Genomic DNA, 25,368 nt, shown 5'->3' on the forward strand with positions numbered 1-25,368 from the left:
ACTCTAGGCACATTTCTTAACCCTGATTGGTCCTACCCTTGCTCTAGTCATCCTTTTGTTCTTCACTTACGTGTAGAATGCTTTGGGATTTTCCTTAATCCTACTCGCCATGGCCTTTTCATGTCATCTAGCTTTAAGTCCCTTCTGAAGTTAATTCCTAACTACTTTATAATGCTCCAGAGCCCTGTCTGATCCTTGCTTCCTAAACCTTATGCTTCTGTCTTCCTCTTGACTAGACAATCCACATTTCTTATCAGAATTGGTTCCTTCTCTCTACCATCCTTTCCCTGCTTCAATGGGACAACCCTATGCAGAAATACATGCAAGTACTCCCTAAATAACTTCCACATCTCCAATGTGCATTTCCCCAGGTATGTCTCCAATTTACACTAAAGTTCCTGCCTTACAGCATAATTCACTCTCCCCAAATTAAAAACTTTTCCATACTACCTGTTCCTTCAAGGCTATGGTAAAAGTTAGGGAGTCATGGTCACTGCTCCAAAATTCTCACCCACTTGGGCAGGCTCATTGCCTAGTACTAGATCTAGTGTAGCTCCTCTTCTAATCAGCCTGTCTAGATACTGTATCAGGAATCCATTCTAAATCCCACCTCATTTAAGCCTATTGCACTAATGAGGTGCCGATCAATATTAGGGAAGTTGAAACCCTCCCTTGTTATTCTGCACCTTTCCAAAATCTGCATCGTGACTTGCTCCTCATGATCTGCTCTTTTGCTCTGGGGGTGGGGTGGAGGGGAGAGGACGGGTCAACAGAATACTTGCAATTTAATGATTGTTTCCTTCCTCTTTCTGGCTTTCATCCATGCTGACTCTGTACAATTTCCCTCCAGCAGCCCTACAGCTATGATCCTGTTCCTGATTAACAACATTAATCAACAATAAAATGGTACTAAATGATCGGAGGACAACTGGCATTTCCCCAGATTTACACACAAATTACTGATTAAAACAGTGATACCAGCTGTAAACTACGATTCAAAAACCTAATGCTCAAGTGTTGTGATAAGTTTAGCAAAATTTCAGTTATTGAAAACAAAGTAAGGAGACTGCATCCAAAGCCAATTTAGAAATAAAAATTGATAATCCCAAATTGAGACAATTAGTCACCCTTCCATTCCAAGATGATAACATTCCTTGTTATTCCCGCCACCTAATTTTAGGATGGTCTGAGGTCAACGAGCATTATTTCCCCATATTTAAATACAACAGATTAAAAAATACACACATTCTATTTAGCACCACCCTTCTCTTACAAGCTCCCAAAAGGAGGATCAGAAAGTATTACCTAGTTGCTGGAGAATAACATGCAATACATGAAGTTGTCAGACGTACTTAAAAAAATATTCTTACCATATCCACTTGAAGAATTAGAAGATCCATAACCATAGTTGGAGCTACCACTTCCTCCTCCTCCACCACCACCACCACCATATCCGTAGCTACCTCCACCATAACCAGTCCCTTTTTGCCGGGGGGGAGGGGGGGAGAGAAGAGATCAGGAGAGACACCGTCAGAGTTGATAGATGTCCTTACATGAATCACAATAATTCAGAGACAATTTTTTAAGTGCTAGGACAGTGACTAATTTTCTACCAGTTCCACAGAATTACATATATGCAAAATCCCACAACTGCAGACATCAGAAGACCCAAGCAATACCTTCATCCTAATAAACTTAACAAGGGTATACAAACAATAATTAAAAGCCAAGCCAATATCCAGTATTTCCATTCACAGCACAAGATAGCGTGCAACCTCAGAGTGAAATAGAGACTATTTCAGCCCAACATTGTGACTCATTTTTATCAGACCTGAAGAGAAAATAGCCAGTCTTTTGTAAATTTAATAAAAATGTTCCACAAAATAAAATTGTGTCCTGATTAAAATGGTTTCAATAACAGAAGCACTGCCACTGGGAATATCTTACAGTTACAACATATTAAGAGCTACCTCAAGCTGGCCCCAAGGTGCAATGAGGGACACTGCAGCACAAGCTACAGAATAAAGGCAAATTTATTCTGTAAACAAAGCCTTACCTGAAGACAAGTAGCCAGAATTGTTGGAAATATTGAAACCACCTCTGCCACCTCTTCCACGTCCTCTGCCCCTACCTCTCTGTACAGGAGGGCCAGCGGGGGGACCAGAAGGTAGCACTCCCATACCCATTCCACCACCAAATCCCATGTTGTGCTGCTGCGGCTGTTTAGAGAGAAATCTATATGTTAAATTAAATCTGAAAGCTTTCTGTAGTGTAGTACAGTCATTAACATATGCTTTGATTTTCCCGTCTCATCTATACTACAGATTAATCTCAGACTCCGTGTAGCTAATACCAAATTAAAATGTTGCACAAACTAAGTATACAGTAAATAGGCTTTGTACATTTCTACTCCATTCAGACCCAATCCACATACAGGCACAATGGTGACAGCAAGATTTTTTTTGCTTTACGTTCCATTAAGTGGGTGCACGAGAGAAGGTGCAGTTAAGTTTTTATTAAATGAAACAGCCTATCTGTATGGGTGATTCTGCTGTGTTTCAACTACTCATCTAATCCATTATGGAGAAAGTGCAGTTCTGCTTCATTTTTGAGTTGTACAGTCTTCACCCTCAACAACTTTTTACTTTTTTAATCATACATTTAGACCCTGAATTTGGGATCACAATATCTAGAGTAGTCTACCTTTCATTAAATTTTAACACCCCAATCAAATTGCTTTAAAATTCTCTTCTTTGTTCTAATCAAACACATGAATTTAACCAGGTCCTTTCTTTGAATTTCTTAAATAGATTTTAAACGTCAAACTCAACATATTTTCTGTAATGTTGAACACCAGGTGACTAAGATTGCTTATTTTTTACATTCCATATATTGCTCCAAAACAGAATTCTCTCCATTTTTGTCATCCCATTACTTTTCTCTTTAAGTCAAATTCACATGCAGTAATAATTAACATGAGGAACACAGATCTTCAAGTATGTATTTCATTCTTTGATCACAATATCTTCAATATAAAGCCTGATTCTATCTTCACCTAACAGCTACATTGCCAGTAATGCTTAAATTATGAAACATCATCCAAATTGTCAGCCACAGAGTCTGAAACCTCGTATCAGCGGTGCCAAGCCCAGCTGCAAAAGGAGGAGAGTCGGGCATGAGGCTAGCAACCCTATCCTGTATAAACCCAGAGCTTCAGGAACACCAACAGAAGTTCCAACGACCTCACCCTGGGAGAGGAAGAACCTTCATAGAAAACATGAAATCTTGTGGTGAAACCAGAAACCACAGTCAATCAACCTTTGGCATAAGACTAAGGAATATCTGCTGATAGCAACCTATGCTTCAGTAGGAATGTTCTTGATCTTGATGTGGTGGCCCTTATAGAAGCTTATATATGGATTTACAAGGACAATATAAATAAGTAATGAATTTGGATGTTCTAGCTAAGTAAGCTTCCAACTCGTGAACAAAATCACAATTATGAACGTGAATACCTTTCAGTGTTAAGCACATCGAAAATTATGGAGCCTACTAAATTACTGTTCAGAGCAAAGTTTAATCTTTTTTCAAATAACCCAATGCTTAACATAGACAACATGTTGTTTTAGAAGATCTACCTGAATAATCCTTTTCTTCTTTACCTCCATAGGAGGCTGGTGGGGAAAAAGTTTCTCCAAAGCAGCTAGTGCAGCATGGGCTTTTGCCACTTTCTTATTGGAGCCTGATCCAGTAAATTTCTGACCATCAACTTCAACCTGGAGTAAATAAAAAAACCTTATTTCTTAAGATGACATAAACTACATTCACAATCACCTGCAGCATTTTTGATATTCAAAATTATCTGCAAAACTTTTCACATAATAATAGTTCTTACTTTCACATTTTTTATTAAAGTTGATCCTTACCTCCATAACAAACCGCTTGTCATGGCTACCACCCGTCTCAGATATTAATTCGTACTTAAGTCCCCTTCGCTTCTCATTTAGCTCCATTACTGGATTTTTCCCTTGTTTGGTCAAAATTGGCCCTTGTTGACGTGTACTCTAAATAGATATTAGAAAACTGTATCAATTGAAAACACCAAAAAAATGAGGGGGTATAATTTTTAAGTGATTGGAAGTACAGGGGGATGCTTACAGAAATATTTAATTGTTTCAATAACAATACATACCAGTGAGCAATAAAATACTTTGAAAGGAAACCCTGACCACACAAGAGTTAAGAATAGTTCTAGATTGAAAGTAAAAGCCTATGAAGAAAAATAGTGACAGACCTCAGGATGAAGAAAATGTTAGTAACTTATGAAATAATTAGCAGCTGAGTGTGAATGGTCAAGGAATATGAAGACACTGTAAGATATTGGGAGCATTAAGTAACTTTTAGATAGGCACACTGACTAAAGAAAAATAGAGTGCTATGTAGGAGAATGATTAGATTGATCTTAGAGTAGGTTAAACGGTCAGTAAATATCGTGGGCTGGAGAGCTTGCACTGTGCTGTAGTCTTTCAAATTCTATTAGCTACAAATTTACAAAAAGGAACAAAATAACAAGCATGTGATGGTCCCTTAGAAACTGAGACAGAGGAATTGTGAACAGGAAATGATAGGGACATTTAGATTTTCAATATAAATTTGACCATGTTCCTTACTAAAAAAAGTACAATAGTAGAATGGGAGAGACAACTTTATTCAGTCCTCCCACTACAGAAAAATAAATCCTAACTAAATTAATATGAGTAAAGGATGACAGATTTCAGGGAGTTTTAAAAGAAATAGCCAGAGATAGTAGATGCAATTGTTGTGATATTTCAAGGTTTCCCCTGATTCTAGCGAGCATAGGCTTTTTCAGCTTCCTAGAAATGTTACTGTATTAATCAGGAATTACGAGCATTAAAACAAGGAGCTATAGCCAGTTGCTCTAGCTAGCATCTGTCATTTGGAAAAGACATGTCTTATTCTACTAAATTGTTAGAATATTTAGGATTTCACAATACAATTTTGATAAGTTTACTTCCACTTTGAGAATGGAATGAGCAGAGTGGACAATGGGCAATTAGAGGATGGAGGATACTGAATTTCCAAGATGCATTCAATGAGATGATTGCATAGATACAAGTTCCTTATACTAAGCATAATGTATTAGTACGGATTGGTTACCCAATAGAAAACACAGTGTTGGGGCAAGTGTGTCACTTGTAGGTTTGCAAGCCAGGATGCTACTGGGATCAGAGATTAAGTGTCAGCTACTTGCTACTAAGATTACCAATTCAGATAAAGTACGAGTTTACCGCTTCCAGGTTTGATGATGGTGCAAGTATGGGTGTGAATGCATATTTTAAGATGTCAAAACTAAGTTAATTAGTTAGTTTTTATTTTTAAAAAGAATGGTGGGTGCACAGAATGCCCTGCCAGACTTGTAAATTATTCGCAAGTACTTATCCACTTACTGTTCAATCCAATGTTCCAAGTCATTATGGCTAAATTGCCCATCAACTTACTCGATAATTGCCATATTTAAAGCCCTAGTTTCAGAACTACTTTAGTTACTTTCAAAATGAATATGAAGTTCTAACAGCTTATCAGCATTATTTTGAATTAAGAATTCAAATATTGATGAATCTAATCTCATTTATACAGGACTCAAAGTAAAATAAACTGTTCCACAACCCACTGCCATAAGGAACTCCCTCCAACGAGTCCATAAAATTACCGTTGCTAATTTATTCAGCAAAATCCACATGGAGATTAAAGCTGTCCATGAGTACTGTATTATCTTTCTTAGAAGCATCTTTTTATTTCTCGATTGATACTCTGTCTAATGTAATTTCACTGTTGGCAAACCTAAAGACTAAGCCCACCAACGATTTCTTAGGTAGGTACATGGATGATAGAAAAATTCAGGACTATTTAATAGGGAAAGGTTAAGTTGATCTTAGAATAAGATCAAGCACACCAGTGTAGTCAGTACACCAGTGGGCCAAAAAGCCTTTATTGTGTTACGTTTGATAAAGATGTGTCCAGAGAAAATCCCTGCAAATGTTGAAAAAACTGTACTTCACCATAAAATGTTCCTTTTAATATAAAGACAACAGATATTATACCTCAGCTTCTGGAGTTATAGCAGGTGGTTTTATGGTCACTGCTGCAGGGACTGGAGTGACTGGCTTGGGTTCTACTTTGATCAGTGTTTCTTCAATTTTCTCAGGTTCCACTCCTGTTGGAAGACCTTTATCTTGCAAAACCTGTCAGAAAACTAGTTATGACATCAGGTAGGACAGACACCCTATTACTCAAACTACAATATCCCAAACAGCAATTTAGTTTACCCAGCTAAGCAGAATACTTGGGCAATCTGTACTACTGATTGCTCCAAGTGCTCAAATTCCCCAAATTAAATAGCAACTTCATTGGAAGGCATCTGTGATGATACAACCTTACAGCTAGCAATAAAATTGAACACTGTTGCCATGATGCAATTTAATCTCGTCACCAAAATCTCATTTCTCTACCATCCCCACCAGCCAAAATTACCTGAAGGTGCCCTCCAACTCATCACCTATCTTCTAGCTAAATGTGAACAGCTAAATAAAGCAAAAAGATAGAACTAGTACAATATCGATCCCCAATCACAAATACCGCAATATATTGCGGTGTCCCTGAATACACCAAGTTGCTGGTACAAACGGTGTCCAGTAAAGTTTGTGGCCTTTGGTATCATTAAGTTAAGCAAAGCTATTCTGTACACAACTCCTTGAACTTTGATGAATTTCAAGCATTTATCATTTTTGTGCTCAAGTACACCAAATTCAACAATATGCAGTTGCTAGCATTCCACATTATTCCAAATCAAAGGATCATGAACTACTACCCCTTTGACTTCATAAATCAAGTTTACTTTGCCTTACACATGTCCCAGATGGAACTACACAAGATAATACTGCACCTTAAACATATGTGCATGCAGAAATATTGGCATTTATATAAATGATTTTGCATTCAATATTTAAAAATCATAATACCTTGACCGCTACATGAAGTTTGGCAGTTTTTTTAGATGGTCCTGATGCTTCATAGTTCTTTCCATCAACTTCCACAGACATGGTGAATACTGGAGCATGGACAGGACCCGTCTGAGATATTAATTTGTACTGAAGACCAGGCCGTAGTTGATTGAGTCTCATTAATGCATTCATTGCCTGTGCCGGTTCGACCTTTTCCTCTGCTGCTGTCGACCACAAGCAATAGTTTAAACATAATTTCTAATTTACAGAAGATGCATCACATACTTAAAAAATGAAAAAATTCCTTTGGCTGAATTCTCTGATTTGTCTTTTCTCCCTATCACACTAATAGTTGCATATATTTATTAATACTCCAAGCCTGGTCTTGGCCAAACTGGTCCAAACCCTAGTCAGAAATGCAGACTACTTCAAGATCCAGTGAAACCATCACCATACAAGTTTAAAAAATGTCTTGCTCATTTCACAACTTCTAGGCATCAAAGAAGCACTTTACAACTAAGTAATTTGGTGAGCAGCAACATTTTCTCATGTCAGCACTAGTTACAATAGTCACACAGGAAAAAAAGGACTGGTGTTTCCACAGTGCTCTGAATACCACAAATGAGGGTGTCTAAAGAGGAAAACATAGATTTAGTGAAATATAGAGAAAACTGCTGCATTCTTCTCCAAAGCTCCAGATAATGTCAGGAAACTCTCAATGCAGTTAATTAACCTCCAGTAGTAAGTTCCCAATTAACCCTTTTGACTTCTTAAACTAAGTTTGCTTTGCCTTGCACATGTCACAGGCAGAACAATATAATACTGCACCTTAAACACAACTGCAAGCAGAAAAATTGGCTGCCTCAGAGCCCAGACAGCTTGTAATCATTGAAGGAACAATGAATTCAAAAATTGCATCAAGATATTTTACAGGAAAATATCAGGATAGTGGTCTGTCACCTGAAGCTTAATACAAGTTGGGTAATGCAACAAGACAATGATCTGAAACACAAGAGTAAATCAATGACAGAATGGTTTAAAAAGAAAACCAGTTGAGATGCTGTGGCATAACCTGAAGAGGACTGTTCATGCAAGGTATCCCTCAAATATTGATGAACGGACACAGATTTGCATCAAGGAATGGTCTAAAATATCTCCTCACCATTGTGCAAGTCTGATCACCAGCTACAGGAAACATTTGGAGGTATTGCTGCTAAAGGAGGTTCTACCAGTTATTAAATACAAAGGTTTGCATACTTTTTCCAGTCTGGACTGTGAATGATTAAGCAATGTGATCAAGAAATTGTGTCTGTTATTAGTTTAGGTAGACTGTGTTTGTCTATTATTGTGAATTAGATGAAGGTCAGACCACATTATGAGTAATTAATGCAGAAAACCAAGTAACTGCAGAGGGCTCAACTTTTTCTTTCAACTGTAGCTAGGGTGGCTAATACTTTAGCACAGTAATGTATTTGTCAACATGTAGCGCTGATGGAGGGGTATGAGACAGATTGCAGAGAAGCAGTGCCAGGGACAGGAGTGTAGGCACACCCAGCTCTGAGATACCAGGCAAGGTCATTTGATTCCAAACAACTGGTTTGTTGATTACAGAATGTACCTCTGGTGTTTCTTGTTCCCTTCCCCTAACCATGACTCCCTTCCCAATCTCAGCACACAGTAGCAGCCCATATCTGAATCAGGTTAATCAACATACAATATAAAATTTGTTTTTTTTTGTCATGAGTTCAATACACAAAATTACTACAGTACTGTGCAAAAGCCTCGTATAGTACTGCTTGAATAAATTTCAGTAAAATTCATGCTTGTCTGCCCTTAAAGCAATCTCACTTGCAAAGTGCAGTGGACAATTTGTTAGTGAATAGCATCTAATGAAGAAGCAGCAATGCCAACTTGCCTTTCTTTTGAGTTTTCTTCTTCTTCTTGTTTGGAGACTTGTCCTCACCAGAATCTTCGTCCATTGGCCGCTTCACCGGGGTGCTGAATGCACTTGGAGGAATTTGCACTGTAATATTTAACAGTAAATAATAAGTGTCACCTAACAGATGAACTGCAGCAACTCAAGGTATAAAGGCAACAATTCCCTATTATGGAATCCTTAAAGATGTCCCTTCCCCACCAAAAAAAACTTCATATAATTAAAATCATGGACAGAATAACACAAGTTGAGGAACTTGCCCCAATTTTTCAACACTGTACCATGCGTATCCACAAAAAAACCCCTCTGTTTATTATACTATGTCAATGTCATGATACAGAGTCTCATTTGTATGAGGGTATCTTAATAGACCAGAGGTTATGGTTCTTTCACTGTTCTCGTCTTCAATATATATGCAGGCAAATTGTTGAAAAAGTAATGCTAGGAATTGCACCCAGCCCAAAACCTTGAGAGAAAATGAAGAATGCACCCACATGAAGTTAACTTAGAATAAAATGCAAAGAAAGAGAAGCTGAAAAGGAATTCTCACATAAACACTGCCTTACAAACATGGTTACCCATTCTTGACCTTTTAATAATAAAACTGCAAGGCAGATATTCGCCATCACATTACAGTCTTCATTTTCTAGGAAGGACCATAGACTTGCATTCCCCCCTCCCGTCCAAAATGAACCCAAATATTAACATACAGATGTTGCCCATCAGAAATTCCTCTCTACCTCTGGTTGGCAAAGCAAAGTCAAAATCTCAGTCCCCAATTTTAAGCAGTACCTTTTTGTTCATTGGGGGTACAGACCAACAAATCTGGTTTACAGCAATATTTTCATTTAATCACTTCCCATTAACAGCATACTCTAACTGCACTTCCCATTCAATCACTTATAATTTGCCGAGTTACTCACTGCACTTTCACTGTATAATTTTTACCATTGAAGTTACAGCCAGAGAACTTTATTATAAAACTGATTCCAAGTCCTGTTTTAACAATCTTAAAGTACACTCACAAACAATCCTTTCTGAATGCCGCATTTACTTCCAGGCTATAAAACTCATTTTCACCATTAAATCTTGTGAGTCTGATCCCTTCAGCATTTCAGTCACCAAATTCCACAAGTGGTGTTGTTTTCATACATGCAGCAGTTAAAATCCTGAACTCAAATAAAACTGGATCCAAGTGACTAGTCTTGATGAAGGCGCAACCTCTAAGGTCAACCATTCTCTTTCCAGAGAAGGAATATTTTCAGCAACTGTAGTGTTTTGTTTTTCCAGTTTGAAACTCAGTTCCAGCATTTTTTCTTTTTGTTGTTCCTTTTTAGTCATCTTTTTGCATCTCCTCAATAGCTCCTGCACTCAAAACTTCCAGTAACTAGATCCTTAATTTCCTCACTTGCAGATCCCAGTCAGTTTGGATTGGCAACAGTATCTCCTTCACAAACACCATCAGCACAGGTGCATTGCAAGGCTGTGTTCTTGGCCCCCTGCTCTACTTGCTTTATAATTATGACCGTGAGGCCACGTATAGTTCCAATGCCACATTTAAGTTTGCTGACAATACCACTGCTGGTCAAACCAAAGGTGGTGACAAAATCTCCATATAGAAGGGAAACTGAAAGTGTAGTTGAATCGTGCCACAACAACCATCTCACTCAACATCAGCAAAACCAAGGACTGGAAGAGGAGGAAACCAGAGGGATCAAACATGGCGAAGGTCAGTAACTCCATTCTTTGGGATTATCATTTCAAAAGAAATGATACAAGGCAGGCATGGCAGCACCTCTACTTTCTGAAAAGTTTGCAAAGATTTGGTATGTCATCTAAAACTCTTGACAAATTTCTATAGATGCATGGTGGAGTGTATACAGCTCAGTCCATCAAAGGTAAAGCCCTCCCCGCCACTGAGCACATCAAAAGGTGTGGTGTCACAGGAAAGCAGCGATCATTATCAAGGACCTCACCATCTAGACCACACTCTCTTCCCGCTGCTATAAGGGAGATGGTACAAAAACCTCAGGATTCACACCATCAGGTTCAGGGAATGTTATTACTCCTCAACTCCAGCTCTTTGAACCAGAGGGGATAACTTAACTTCACTCACCCCATGAATGGAAGGATCCCACAAACTATGGACTCACTTTCAATTACTCTTCATCTCATGCCTTAATAATCATTGCTTATTTATTGTTATTTGTTTTTGCAGGGTAGCATATATGCTGACTTATGTACTTTGAACTCCTCGTGATGCACTTGTGATAATGATTTCAGCAGCCTCTTTGGCACCACTTTTGCCAGATTTTCACTACCATAAATATTCTCTGATCTCCGTACTCTTCTCCCGTGAATGCCTGAATTCAAAGTGCTGATTAAAAACAGTCACCCAAAATGCAACTGACTTCCTCTTTGTACAGGTCATGCTGGGCTTGGAACCACTTTCAGTAGTTTTGATTTCAACTGTAGCATGTTTTTGTTTTGCTTGAAATTTATTTTGATCTTAGCCTTCAATTTCACTATTCTTTCTAGTTTCTCCTTCAATGTCACAACGGACTCAGGCTGCTTCTATGGCTTGAAGCTTAGCTATGCTACCTGGAGGGAGCATAGTGCTTAAGTCACTTTGCATTTGACATTTACCTACCCAGCAGCTCAACATCTGGACCATTCGGTGCAAAGGCTTTGCTGCCATTGCCTGTGTTCTAATTTTGGGTCTGGAATCCTAATCAAACTGTACAACTCCTTATATGTTGGGTACATTCACCTTTGTTATATTGAGCAATCTGGTGATACCTGAACTAGATTTAGACTTTAAGAAACTCCTGGATGGCTACATGGAGCTTAGAGGGCTATGGGTAAAGCCTATGTAGTTCTAAGGCAGGGACATTTTTGGCACAGCTTTGTGGGCCAGAAGGCCTGTATTCTGCTGTAGGTTTTCTATGTTTAGATGCTTAGTGGAGATTCATTCAACAGTCTGCAGAAAGTAGCCTTTAGACTGCATCGTGCACTATGCACCAGAGAGCAGTTTATCGCCTTTATTCTGATTTCTGGTCTATGGAGTTAGCAGAAATGCATGGTAAACCAAATTCCTCTGCAACAGATAAAAGTATTTACAAAGAGTTATCCAATAAGTTTCCACTAGTCTGTTAGAATTGCATCAGGAAGAAAACTAGCTGTCTGGTCACAAATTAATATTTTATTATATTTGAAAAGACCACCACCAGGGAAATGTTGGCAGGTTGCTAAGCCTACCTGTATAATCCACTGGATTTTCATTTTTAGGTTTTCTTGGGAGCTTAGAAGGCAGAGGATCCATTCCCAACACCTTATGCAACTGTCCAAATGCAGCTAGCCGCAAGGCATGCTAAACAAAAATGAAGGTTTAACACAATTCAGAAAACATAATTCAAAAAGAGAACAACAACAATTAAGCAATGTTTTATTTTTACCTGACTGCTTTGAGTTATATCCTCCCTTTGCTGTCTGGTAAGAGCACCAACAGCATCAGTAGCTTCCTTTTCACATGGATCATAGATACCAGGTCCATCTGGATTCAAAAAGAGGAAACAAAGAACAAATGGTCAAACCAAAAATTCTGCCCAAAGATGAAAGGGGCACCTGGCCAGGATCATGTCACCACCCAGACACCTCAGGATAACTGAGCCAAATACAAATCACATTCTACAGAATCAGGAATTCAAGCTTAAAGGGCCTCTTAATGCTACACAGGCAATCTGACAAATTGCATTAAATTTATGTCCTTGGTACGTCCTTTACAACGAGGTGACAGTTGAATGCAGATATCACTGGCAAGTAAGTTTTGACAGTTGTAAGTGACCATTTACTTTTGAATTAACATTACTTTAGTAAGAGTTATTGTGAGGATGCTCAAGCAATTGTACAAAATAAGATTTCATACAGGTGAATTGCAGTTATACTGCCAGGTTGCAGACCAAGAGTGAAGAGGATTAAATAAATAAAACTGTAAAAATGTTTAAATACTTATGAACTGTACATACCATACCAAACACCTACCAAGCATTAAAATTCCAGAAGCCAAGCATTCCAATACCCTTCGCATTGCTTCTCCTGCACCTAAAGGCCTGTTAGCAGTTCCAATTGCCTTTTCACAGATCAACTCCAAAGGCTAAAATTTTAAAACAAATATTTAAGTTCTTGCCTTGGCTGTAAAATACACATTCAAAATGACCTCAGTATTAAAAGGTTCAAGCTGAAACAGTAGTTCAGAATAGAACAAGGTCTAAGATGGAGAGAGGTGAAACAGGCAAATAAATTTGAAGACATTTTCATAGTTGACTAAACATTAAAACTGCACTCAAGTAAATCATCCATAAAGAAAACAATCCAGAAAAGTGGGGAAGGGAAAAATACAGAAATGTTATTAACTAATATCCATATGAAAACTTTAAAAATTGCAAACACTAGAAATCTGACAAGCAAGAAGCTAGAGGCACTCATCAGGCCAGGTAATACAAGGTTAATGTTTTGCAAGACAGAAATACATAGGAGCAGAATTAGGTTATTTGGCACTCGAGTCCGCTCTGCCATTCAATCATGGCTGATTTCATTTTCCTTCTCACCCCATTCTCCTACCTTTCTCCCATAACTCTTGGTACCCTGACCAATAAACAACCGGTCAACGTCACAACTAAATATACCCAAAGTTGTCCTGCACAAACAACTGTGACCACTCTACCTAGGCATTCCAGTATTTGGTAGACTTCAATAAGATTAGGAGGCGAGCTCACATTATTTTAAACTCCAGTGAGTACATCTAGAGCCAAATACATTAACCCTTTCATTTACAGAATCATTCTCATAAACCTTCTCCAGACACTTTTCAATTCTTGCTCATACTTCCTTAAAGAGCCCAAAACTACTCACAATATTCCAAATGCAGTCTGACCAATGCCTTATAAAACCTCAACATTGCATCCTTATCTTTATATTCCAGTCCACACAAAATGAATGTTAACACTGCACTGGCCTTCCTTAGGACAGACACAATATGCATGTTAACCTTAGACAATCTCGCACTAAAACTTCTAAGTTCCTTTGCACTTCCAATTTATGAATTTGCTTCCCATTTAAACAATAACATATACTTTATTGAGGTATATCCCCAATAACCTGCTGACTAGATTACTTCATTTTCAGTTTCTCCCCATGTTTCTCCTCGCCTTGGAGATATTACTTTTCCATTCCTCTCACCTCTACAACTTAAGTTTCCTAATTAACACACACAAAATGCTGGAGGAACTCAGCAAGCCAGGCAGCATCTATGGAAATGAGTAAACAGTTGATGTTTTGGGCAGAGACCCTTCATCATTTACTCTTTTCCTTAGATGCTGCCTGGCCTGCTGAATTCCTCCATTTTGTGTTTTTTGATTTTTTGAATTCTGAGGAAAGATCTTCAAAATGAATTATTAACCATTTCTTCTACAGATATTTCCTGACCAACTGAACATGACTATTTCTTTGTTGAGACCAAACTCCACATACCCATCCTTTAAGTGGTGCCCAGGTGGGAACTCTTGAACACAAATCCCGGAGAACACGGATGACAATCACACAAGACTTCAGTCCATTTGCTCTGGCCTATAAAATCATGGATTAGAAAGTTAGTGCCCAGTTACTAACTCATTTCAATTCAGCATAAAATGCAAAACTAATATCTGCAGTGCTACTTTGTCAAGGGTAAAAACGTTCTTGTATTTAAAATGAAAACTACATATCAATCTAGTTTTTTCATAAAAAAATTACTCTTAACACAAAGCAGCAACGATGCAATTATATCAAAAAATACTAAGATTAATCCCTAAAACCCCCACCCCATCCAGTTCTTTCATCTTACTACTATAGCCATTTACTTAAGTGCTTGTTAGCAGCTGTGCCAAGACAGAAGCTAAATGTTGCACAGAAATTAAAAAATACAAAATCAATTCAACACACGTAATTAACAAAATGAACTGAATAATTTTAATAAAAACTTTCTACTTTAGACAATAATGTAAGAACAAGATCCAAACCTGGAACCATTTGGCGTGTCGCAGGGACGCCAAGGCGGTTAGGCATTTCTGCCTGTCCAATACATCCGCAGGCTCACTCATCGTTACTGTTTCTATTGATGGAGTGGAATAAGAAGACAGGCAGTTTGACCAAGGGGTTTCTGTCATGCGGCGGGGAGCGGCAGCATCCTACTGGGCAAACAGGGCTCCCCACCAAAAGTCAAGTTGCAGTGAACACTCAACATTTCTACTTTGTTGTGTAGCTAAATGGGGATCAGAACTAGTGTACATCTGAACAATGAGGAATCTAAAGGAATGTATATTAAGCCTGAGTATTAATGTTTGTAATAGTTTTCACTAATATGCATATTAAATGGCTTTTGAATCCCTATACTGATGTTATTGATGTGAGGAAGACTATGTTCTATTGATGTGACATTATTAAATTATCTGATCTTGTTAGTTACACTAAGTAAATGTAGCTATCAAGTAGGCTTGGGGCTCTGTCCGTGGGAAACCCCCTCTGCCCACGAGGGTCGACTGCCCAGGCCCCCATGACAGAGAGCGTCCAGTTGGTCAAAGGTCCAGCGTCCCTAAAAGAATTGACAAACTAGAAGGCTTGGTAGACGTGATCAAATAGTAAATCCACAGGCAATATCAAAACTTCAAACACCATATTATTTTTATATATACAGTGGGAAACTGTTAAAAGTGTAAAGTGTTCAGATTAAGTCCATTATTTCAAGTCCAACTGTTTGGTGCATAGGCTTTTAGCACCAAAAAGTGATATTAGTTCCACTGTTGTATTTCTCAGTCTCCCACTGCATATTCCAAACTTGGTGGCGTCTGCACTGCAGCAAAACTGATGGTCTGGTAGTACCATTACTGACCAGAGTTTCAAATAAGGTCACTTTGTTATGGATATTTCTGAATAATGAATCCAAATGCTCAAAAGTTAAATTACCAATTAATTCGCAACTCTGTTTTTGGATACGTACCAAGAACCAGATGATTAAATTCTCAGCCAAATCAGCTGAAGTCAATGACCAACCTGACATCCCAAAAGTCCAGATCAAGTCCAGGATCAAACTCATAACTACCAAAACTGATGCTTTCAATGCAAATATAAAGATAATATGCCAAGGAATAGTGTTTGACTCAGTAAACTCCAGCAATGCATTCAAAACCCACAAATTTTACTGACAGGGTAGATCAGTACACACAGGTTGTTCTTTGTACAAGGAGAGTTGATAGATTCAATTCCAGTTGTAGGAAAGTAGTGACACTCCATTTTAAAAAAAAACATTTATTTTATTTCAGCACATCACCTATGCAAACATTAAGTTGAAACTATGGTTATTATTTATACTTCAGCTATAACTTGGGAACCAAGTTAATCAATTGGATTACATTTGGTTCAGAGTCCAATCCTCCAACTGTCAAATGAATTCAACTTCCCAATCTCCTAAAATGAAAGAGCTCAATGTATTAGCAGTTGGCTGTGCACTGAAATTCAAAGGCAAAGGTGTGAAAGGTATGTTTATCACTTTTGCCAAAACTTTTGAGGTTGTAAGACACACAACAAGACAATTTGGTACCATCGTCATGTATTCTTGGCTAATATCTAATAGGAGTGTGTTACTGCAATTGCTCAGTTCACTGCATACAATAAAACCAGCACTTCATCCCATCACAATTGGCTACATTTGAAACAAGTTAAAGAGTGCCAGACCAATTAATTCACAAGGCTTTGCACTTTCCAAGACATCTTGCTACATATTAGAGTATAATGTGCATTTTCTCCAATCAGGAGTAAAAAGTGCACGACTAATCACATTACAGATGTCAAAAGCAATACCCTGCAATTGAGGATGTGCTGATTTTCCACAATTTGTCACAAGTTCTTGTTTAATAGGAATTACCATCCAGAAGGAAAAAGAAAGATGTGCAATTAAAAAGCTCTAAGATAATTGACTCAAGTAACCAGCAAACTGTCTTATTTATTCCTTCCTTTCTATGTGCCACTTGGAAAAGCGTTGCACAGTAATTTTACAGAGCAGCAATAACAGACAAAATTGAAGGTCACACCACCTTAGGACTCTGGTAGAGAGATAAAACGACACATGCTGCAAGGCAAAAACAAATGCAATAAATCTACAAAGAGCCAAACATTATCTAAAACTCTTGCCAGCCATGTCATTTTTTTCAGACACTAAGCAAAACTGAAAGGCCCAAGAATTAGTCATTTTTGCTGCAATGCAAACTTACTCAGGTATAAACCAGTGGCTTTGAACAACTTGAACACATGCACAATCAAGAACAATTCTCAGCATAAGCTTCAAGTCTTCTGGACAACTTGTTCAGAAGTCTTAGGTCACCTTATTTAAGGTAGTTTGAGTGTAACATTGTGTATTGGACCATCAAAAGGCTACAATTGCTAAGATGTCAGTTACAGGGTGTAAAGCTGCAGTATACTACAGATCATGGTTGTTTTAACTGCCAAAGAGTGAACTTAGAATTGTACAGCATAGATAGAAGAAATGCTGAAGATCATAATCTAGGTATCTATGGGAATATTGTGCAGATTAATGAATGAGTCTTTTCCAGGACAAAATAGAATGGTTGGTACATAATCCAATACAGTAAATTCACTTAGTTACACCAATAAAATTGAGCATTCAAAATGTGGCTGTTATTGGCCGGATTATACTACACAAAAATGTTGTTACTGCACAAGCACAATTTCAATGAGCTAAATGATTTTTCCTTGATGTACTCCAGCACCCTACTGTATTTGGTGTGGATCTATAAGTTCAAGACTCTCCCCATCTTCAAATCCTCTCCCCTCCCCAAACCAACTACAACACAAATGACAACACTGCACGCATCTTCATACACCAACAGATGCCAATGACCACTACCTAGCATACAAGTTCCTGCAAAGCCAATTGGAATGGCATCAAAGCCCACAGTAAAATACATTAACTGCCAACCAGATGGAAATAAATGTCAGAAAGTAACAACATATGCACATAACCTTTTGCACATTCCTACTGAACAACAGAAGAGCAAGGAAAAGGCATCTGCCAGCTTAGGAGTCAAACTATGACAGGAAAGACACTCCAAATATATATTTCATAAAATTGCCGCTAAAAAGGTTGGATTGATTACCCAAGGTCAAATCAGAAGGTCAAACAGTCAGGTACTGCCAGACCCACCTCTCCACAGTAAGACCTAAGGAACTCTTTCCCTTAAGATTATTACTACCCATTCATTCTTAAATTAATTTTAATGCAGTTTTGCATTAGTAAATCTGGTTGAAGTGCCAAGATTAGACAAGTATATTAAGAGTGTAACTCTCTTTACAGCTAGACTGAAAAACTGATATTTAAATATCAGTTCGCCACCAGAGGAGACTTGTTGGCACAGAGACACTGTACTTCACAGGAGCAGTAGTTACTCATAATCTACCATAATATATTGCAGTTTTAACCTCAAGACATGATCCAAAAACAAGCTATATTGAAGGCCCAATAAACATTTTATAACGCGGGTTGAAGTTTGCCACCTACAACCCATCCTACCTCCAGCAGCCTGCTTCTCAAGTTCCTCCCGGACCAGAGGAGAAGTCAATTTAATCTTCAGGGTTAGTGGTTCTTCTTTATCATTCTTAATAATAATTGCTGCATCTTCAATTGAAGGATCAATTTCATATTTTTCTTCAGTGATCGTCTAGATTTTAAAAAAGACAGTTCAAGACTCATCCATATCTTTGGCTCCGAGTTTCAGATTAATCTGTTAATAAGCTGAACATCAGTTTTAAAGTCTCATTTATTAAACTATCAAACATTGAACAGAGTAATACAAAACTGTTGCTGATTTTGCACAGGGAAGAAATTCTTACCGCAAATTGTACAGCCAAATTATCTTTGACCTTAGTCAGCAGTGATTTAGTAGGCTTATCCCTGCACAGCAGTACAAGTTCAAGATCAAGATCTCCTTTCAAGAGAAGTCCCTTGGCAACTAGCCCAACTCGCATTACACCCCGTAGGGTCCGGCTGGCATTTTGTTCTGTTGACTTCTGTTCCCTATTAAGAGAAGTAAAACACTTCAAGTCTACACCATTATTAAGACATTTGTCACTTTCACCCAAAAGATATTCTGGCTTCCTAAATAAGGAGGAGCCAACAAATTAAATTTATCAAGGTAGTATCAAAATCGGCATTGGGAGTCTCCTCCCAAGGGAATGCAATTTCATCCAGATATTGGAATTTAATTTCTCATTAGTGCCAGCAGTTTCAATGTCAGAATCAATAATTCTGACATGTTCAATGGCTGGACCAACTCACTAAAATTCCCAGTGAGTTTTAAAATAAAACATTCAAGAACACCATAACAGAAAACACTTTCATTAATCATTTCACAAAATACTTGACAATGGCAAGAATATTTTGAGATTACAGACTGCATTGGGCAATGGAAGGAGAGGCGATGTAAGAAGATTGCCTTATTAAAGGACTGTATGGAAACAAATTCTATTTTCTGACCCTAACAGCTGGATAAACCTAATCCAGGAAAAATTTTGCACACATTTAAAATCTAGAACATATTGAGACATCTAAAGATTATTGTTTCTAGATCTGGACAAATAAGAAAAAATTTGAAATTCGTGCCAGCAAATAAATTATAATTAATACACAATTTCAACCATCAGGTCATCCAAATAAATGAAATTTTACCAGAATGTTAACGATTCGTGCATCTAAACACAGTTCTTGACTGCCGACCAAGCAAAAATGCAGTTAAGTTGTGAGTGATGCATCTCAAGGCTGCTGCTCTCAATATCTTGAAAATATGAGATACACTGCACTATTATAGCTCCCAGGCAGCACAAATATCTGCTAACCAGTTACTTAATGGCACACAAAATACCCAACATGCCCAGAGGAGACTCTTTGTTTAACTTCAAGTCATAGATCTCTTATTTCACAAATACAAGCCCAAAGGAGGCACCTTTAATGCAAGCACTTCTATTAGGAGTTTCAGTTTTTCGGCAAATTCCAGATAGCGATTCGTTGAGTTCCAGTTATTGCCTGGAACAATTCTAAACCTTCCAGCAAACTTTGCTAAGGGAATTCCAAGAGATTCAACCAAAGCTGTTCCAAGGAAAATGCAATCAAATGGGGAGAACTTTCAGTTACATCACAATATATAAAGGTGCTTACACTTCAGCAGGATTAAAACATAATAGGACATAACAGTACAGCACAGAAACAGGCTTTTGTTCTCATTAGCTTAATTATCCAACTAATTAAGCTAATGAGGCCTAATTAAACCCACCCCTTCTGCCTGCATATGCACCACCTTTCCATTCACATGCCTTTCTAAGAGCTTCTTAAATGCCTCTACCATTGCCCCTGGCAGCACATTCTAGGAACCCATAGAACATTATAGCACAGAAACAGGCCTTTTGGCCCTTCTTGGCTATGCCAAATCATTTTTCTGCTTAGTCCCACTAACCTGCACCTGGCCCATATCTCTCCATACACCTCTCATCCATGTACCTGTCCAAGTTTTTCTTAAATGTTAGAAGTGAGCCCGCATTCACCATTTCAACTGGCAGCTCATTCCACACTCCCACCACTCTTGTGTGAAGAAACATCCCCCCCCCCAAAGTTCCCTTAAACTTTTCCTTCACCCTTAACCCATGTCCTCTGGTTTTTGTCTCCCCTAGCCTCAGTGGAAAAAGCCTGCTTGCATCTATACCCACCATAATTTTATATACCTCTATCAAGTCTCCCCTCATTCTACTACGCTCCAGGGAATAAAGTCCTAATCTATTCAACCTTTCTCTGTTACTCAGTTTCTCAAATCCCGGCAACATCCTCGTAAACCTTCTCTGCACTCTTTCAACATTAATATCCTTCCTGTAATTCGGTGACCAAAACTACACACAATACTCCAAATGCGGCCTCACCAATGCCTTATACAACCTCATCATAACATTCCAACTCTTATACCCAATACTTTGATTTATAAAGGCCAATGTACCAAAAGCTCTCTTTACTACTCTATCTACATGTGACGCCACTTTTAGGGAATTTTGTATCTGTACTCTTAGATCCCTCTGTTCTACTGCACTCCTCAGTGCCCTACCATTTACCTTACATGTTCTACCTTGGTTTGACCTTCCAAAGTACAATACCTCACACTTGTCTGCATTAAACTCCATCTGCCACTTTTTAGCCCATTTTTCCTGCTGGTCCAGATCCCTCTGCAAGCTTTGAAAACTTTCCCCACTGTCCACTACACCTCCAATCTTTGTATCATCAGCAAATTTGCTGGTTCAATTTACCACATTATCATCCAGATCACTGATATAGATGACAAATAACAATGGACCCAGCACACTGATCCCTGTGGCACACCACTAGTTACAGGCCTCTACTCAGAGGAGCAATCCTCCACTACCACTCTCTGGCTACTCCCATTGAGCCAATGTCTAATCCAATTTACTACCTCACCATGTATACCTAGCGACTGAATCTTCCTAACTAACCTCCCATGCGGGACCTTGTCAAAGGCCTTACTGAAGTCCATGTACACAACATCCACTGCCTTCCCTTCATCCACGTTCCTTGTAACCTCTTTGAAAAACTAATAGATTTGTTAAACATGACCTACCACGCACAAAGCCATGATGACTCTCCCTAATAAGTCCGTCTATCTAAATACTTGTAGATCCTATCTTTTAGTACTCCTTCCAATAATTTACCCACCACCGACGTCAAACTTACCAGCCTATAATTTCCTGGATTACTTTTAGAGCCTTTTTTAAACAATGGAACATGAGCTATCCTCCAATCCTCTGGCACCTCACCCGTAGATACCAACATTTTAAATATATCTGCCAGGGCCCCTGCAATTTCAACACTAGTCTCCTTCAAGGTCCGAGGGAATACCCTGTCAGGTCCTGGGGATTTATCTACTCCGATTTCTCTCAAGATAGCAAGCACCTCTTCTTCAATCTGTATAGGTTCCATGACCTCGCTACTTGTTTCTTATTTCCTTGACTCCATTCCAGTTTTCTTAGTAAATACAGACAAAAAAAACTATTTAAGATCGCCCCCATTTCTTTTGGTTCCATACACAGCCGACCACTCTGATCTTCAAGAGGTCCAATTTTATCTCTTTTGCTATTAATATACCTGTAGAAGCTCTTTGGATTATCCTTCACTTTGACTGCCAAAGCTACCGCATGTCTTCTTTTAGCCCTCCTGATTTCTTTAAGCTTTTTTTTTTTGCATTTTTCATACTCAAGTACCTTATTTGCTCTCTGTTTCCCATACATGTCATACATCTCTCTTCTTATGAGTTCTAATATCCCTCAAGAACCAAGGTTCCTTATTCTTATTCACATTGCCTTTAATCCTGACAGGAACATACATACTCTGTACTCTCAAAATTTCTCCTTTGAAGGCCCCCCACTTACCAACAACATTCTTGCCAGAGAACAACCCATCCCAATCCACACTTTTTAAGATACTTTCTCACTTCTTCAAATTTGGCCATTTTCCAGTTTAGAACCTCCACCCGAGGACCAGATCTATCTTTATCCATGACCAAGTTGAAACTAATGGTGTTATGATCACTGGAACCGAAGTGTTCCCCTACACACACTTCCGTCACCTGTCCTAACTCGTTTCCTAATAGATCTAATATTGCATCCTCTCTAGGTGGTACCTCTATATATTGATTTAGAAAACTTCCCTGAACATATTTTACAAACTCTAACCCGTCTAGACCTTTAACAGTATGGGAGCCCCAATCAATATGTGGAAAATTAAAATCCCCTACTATCACAACTTTGTTTCCTGCAGTTGTTTGCTGTCTCTCTGCAGATTTGCTCCTTCAATTCTCGCTATTGGGTGGTCTATAATACAACCCCATTAATGTGGTCATACTTTTCCTATTTTTCAATTCCACCCATATGGCCTCGGTAGACAAGCCCTCTGATCTGTCCAGCCTGAACACTGCTGTAACATTTCCCATGACTAGCAATGTCAACCCCCCCCCCCCACCCTTCATCCCTCTGCCTCTATCACATCTGAAACATCGGAACCCCGGAACATTAAGCAACCAGTCCTGCCCCTCCTGTAGCCAAGTTTCACTAATGGCTACAATGTCATAATTCCACGTGTCAATCCACGCCCTCAGCTCATCAATCGTCCCCACAATACTCGCACTGAAATAGACATACCTCAGAAGATTATTACTACCACACACAACCCTTCTATTTGTGACTTTGCATGAAACTTTAACACCATTTATTTTCACCCTTGCTCCACTATCTTCTCTGGCACTGGTTCCCATCCCCCTGCAAATCTAGTTTAAACCCTCCCAATAGCACTAACAAACCTCCCTGCAAGGATATTGGTCCCCCTGTAGTTCAGGTGTAACCTGTCTCTCTTGTACAAGTCCCACCTACCCCAGAAGAGGTCCCAATGATCCTGAAATCTGAAACCCTGCCCCCTACACCAGTTTCTCAGCCACGAGTTCATCTGCCAGAGCATCCTACTCTTACCTTCACTATCATGTGGCACAGGTAGCAATCCTGAGATTACCACCCTCGAGGTCCTGCCTTTTTACTTCCTACCAAGCTCACTCTACTCACTCTTCAGGACCTCCTCACACTTTCTTCCTATGTCATTGGTACCGATGTGTACCATGACATCTGGCTGCTCACCCTCCCATTTCAGAATGCTGTGCACATGATCAGAAACATCCCTGACCCTGGCACCCAGGAGGCAACAAACCATTCAGGAGTCTCTGTCGCGACCATAGAACCTCCTGTCTATACCTCTAACTATCGAGTCCCCTATCACTACCGCTCTCCTCTTCACACTTGCTCCACATATCTCCAAAATTGCCCCACCCCCTAATGCACATCAATTCATCTGAGAAGTGACTTGGATTCACTCAACTTTGCCTACTTACAGAGCAGAAGCCATTCCATTGGCTCTTCAATCAACTCCAGAACATCCGGACAGCAAACTCCTCATCAACTGCAGCTCAGCATTCAATAATATCATCCCCTCGACTAATCAATAAGCTTCAAGACCTTGGTCTCAATACCCCTTTGAGCAACTGGAAGATTTCCTCACTAGTAGACCCCAGTCATTTCTGATTGGCAACAACATCTCCTCCACAATCTCCATCAGAACATGTGCATCACAAGGCTGTGTGCTTAGCATCCTGCTCTACTCACTTTACACTTAAAATGGTGCAGCTAAGCACAGCTCCAATGCCATATTTAAGTTCACTCATGATACCACTGCCGCATACCAATCAAAGGTGATGACGAATTAGCATATAGGGGGAAGACCGAAAATCTGGCTGACAACAACCTCTCACTCAACATCAGCAAGACCAAGGAGCTCATTATTGATGTCAGGAGGAGGAAAATGGAGATCCACGAACTAGTCCTCATCAAGGAATTGTAGGTGGAGAGGGTCAGTAACTTTAAATCCCTGTGTTAACATTTCAGAGGACAAGAACAAATGCAAGTGCATTACACGGAATGCACAGCAGTGTTTCTAGTTCTTTAACAGTTTGCGAAGACTCTGCACAACATCTAAAACTTTGACAAACATCTTAGTTAGGTGTTGGACAGTATATTGACTGGCTGCATCACAGACTGGTACGGAAACACCAAGTCCCTCGAATGAAAAGAAATTCTACAAAAACAGATAAAGCCCTCCCCACCACTGAGCATATTGACATGGAATGCCGTTGCAGGAAAGCAGCATCTATCATCTGGAACCTCCACCACCCAGATCATGTTCTCTTCTCACTGCTGCCACCAAGAAGCTGTTACAGGAGCCTCAGGTCTCAAACCATCAGGCTCTTGAAACAAGGGTATAACTTCTTCAACTTCACTTGCTGCATCACCGAACTGTTCCCACAACCTTATGAACTCATTTTCAAGGACACTTCATCTTATGTTTTTTGGTATTTATTGCTTATTTTTCTTTCCCCCTTTCTTTTTGTATTTGCAGTGTACCTTTTGCATTATGGTTGCTCGCCCTGTTGGTGCAGTTTTTCATTAATTATAGTATTTTATTGTATTTAAAGAGTATGCCTGCAAGAAATTGATTCTCAGGGTTGTATATGATGATATGTATGTACATAGATAATAGTTGCTTCTGGCAAATGGGGCTCATTAAGCATGGTTGGCAGCTCATCTAGGAGGAGGAAAACTCATCTCAAACCTCCGCTGCTTTGCGACTATACCCACTCATGGAGAAGCTTCAGGAGTAAACCCAGACAGAAAAATCCGGAGCTGGAGTCCCTAAGGCAGTCCTATATAGAGTTC

General features: G+C 39.0%; 1 protein-coding gene across 3 annotated transcripts in view; it reads right to left on the minus strand.

Annotated features, from left to right (window-relative positions):
* The window catches only part of ilf3b (interleukin enhancer binding factor 3b), a 77,756-nt gene that overhangs the window by 19,324 nt on the left and 33,064 nt on the right, over positions 1-25,368 (minus strand). For 2 of the 3 annotated variants that reach the window (XM_073069292.1, XM_073069294.1), the window contains exons 5-18: positions 18,898-19,081; positions 18,578-18,725; positions 15,015-15,106; positions 14,488-14,583; positions 13,000-13,111; positions 12,414-12,511; positions 12,217-12,328; positions 8,938-9,045; positions 7,041-7,246; positions 6,123-6,263; positions 3,927-4,064; positions 3,639-3,776; positions 2,057-2,219; positions 1,371-1,481 (exon numbers count right to left, since the gene is read on the minus strand). In XM_073069292.1, coding sequence (XP_072925393.1) covers positions 1,371-1,481; positions 2,057-2,219; positions 3,639-3,776; positions 3,927-4,064; positions 6,123-6,263; positions 7,041-7,246; positions 8,938-9,045; positions 12,217-12,328; positions 12,414-12,511; positions 13,000-13,111; positions 14,488-14,583; positions 15,015-15,106; positions 18,578-18,725; positions 18,898-19,081 — 1,847 coding nt within the window. The remainder of the gene's footprint in view (positions 1-1,370; positions 1,482-2,056; positions 2,220-3,638; positions 3,777-3,926; positions 4,065-6,122; positions 6,264-7,040; positions 7,247-8,937; positions 9,046-12,216; positions 12,329-12,413; positions 12,512-12,999; positions 13,112-14,487; positions 14,584-15,014; positions 15,107-18,577; positions 18,726-18,897; positions 19,082-25,368) is intronic. The other variant, XM_073069293.1, reaches the window with a different exon arrangement.

This window comes from Hemitrygon akajei, chromosome 16 (assembly GCF_048418815.1).
Source record: "Hemitrygon akajei chromosome 16, sHemAka1.3, whole genome shotgun sequence".
In the NCBI taxonomy this organism is placed as follows: Eukaryota; Metazoa; Chordata; class Chondrichthyes; order Myliobatiformes; family Dasyatidae; genus Hemitrygon; species Hemitrygon akajei.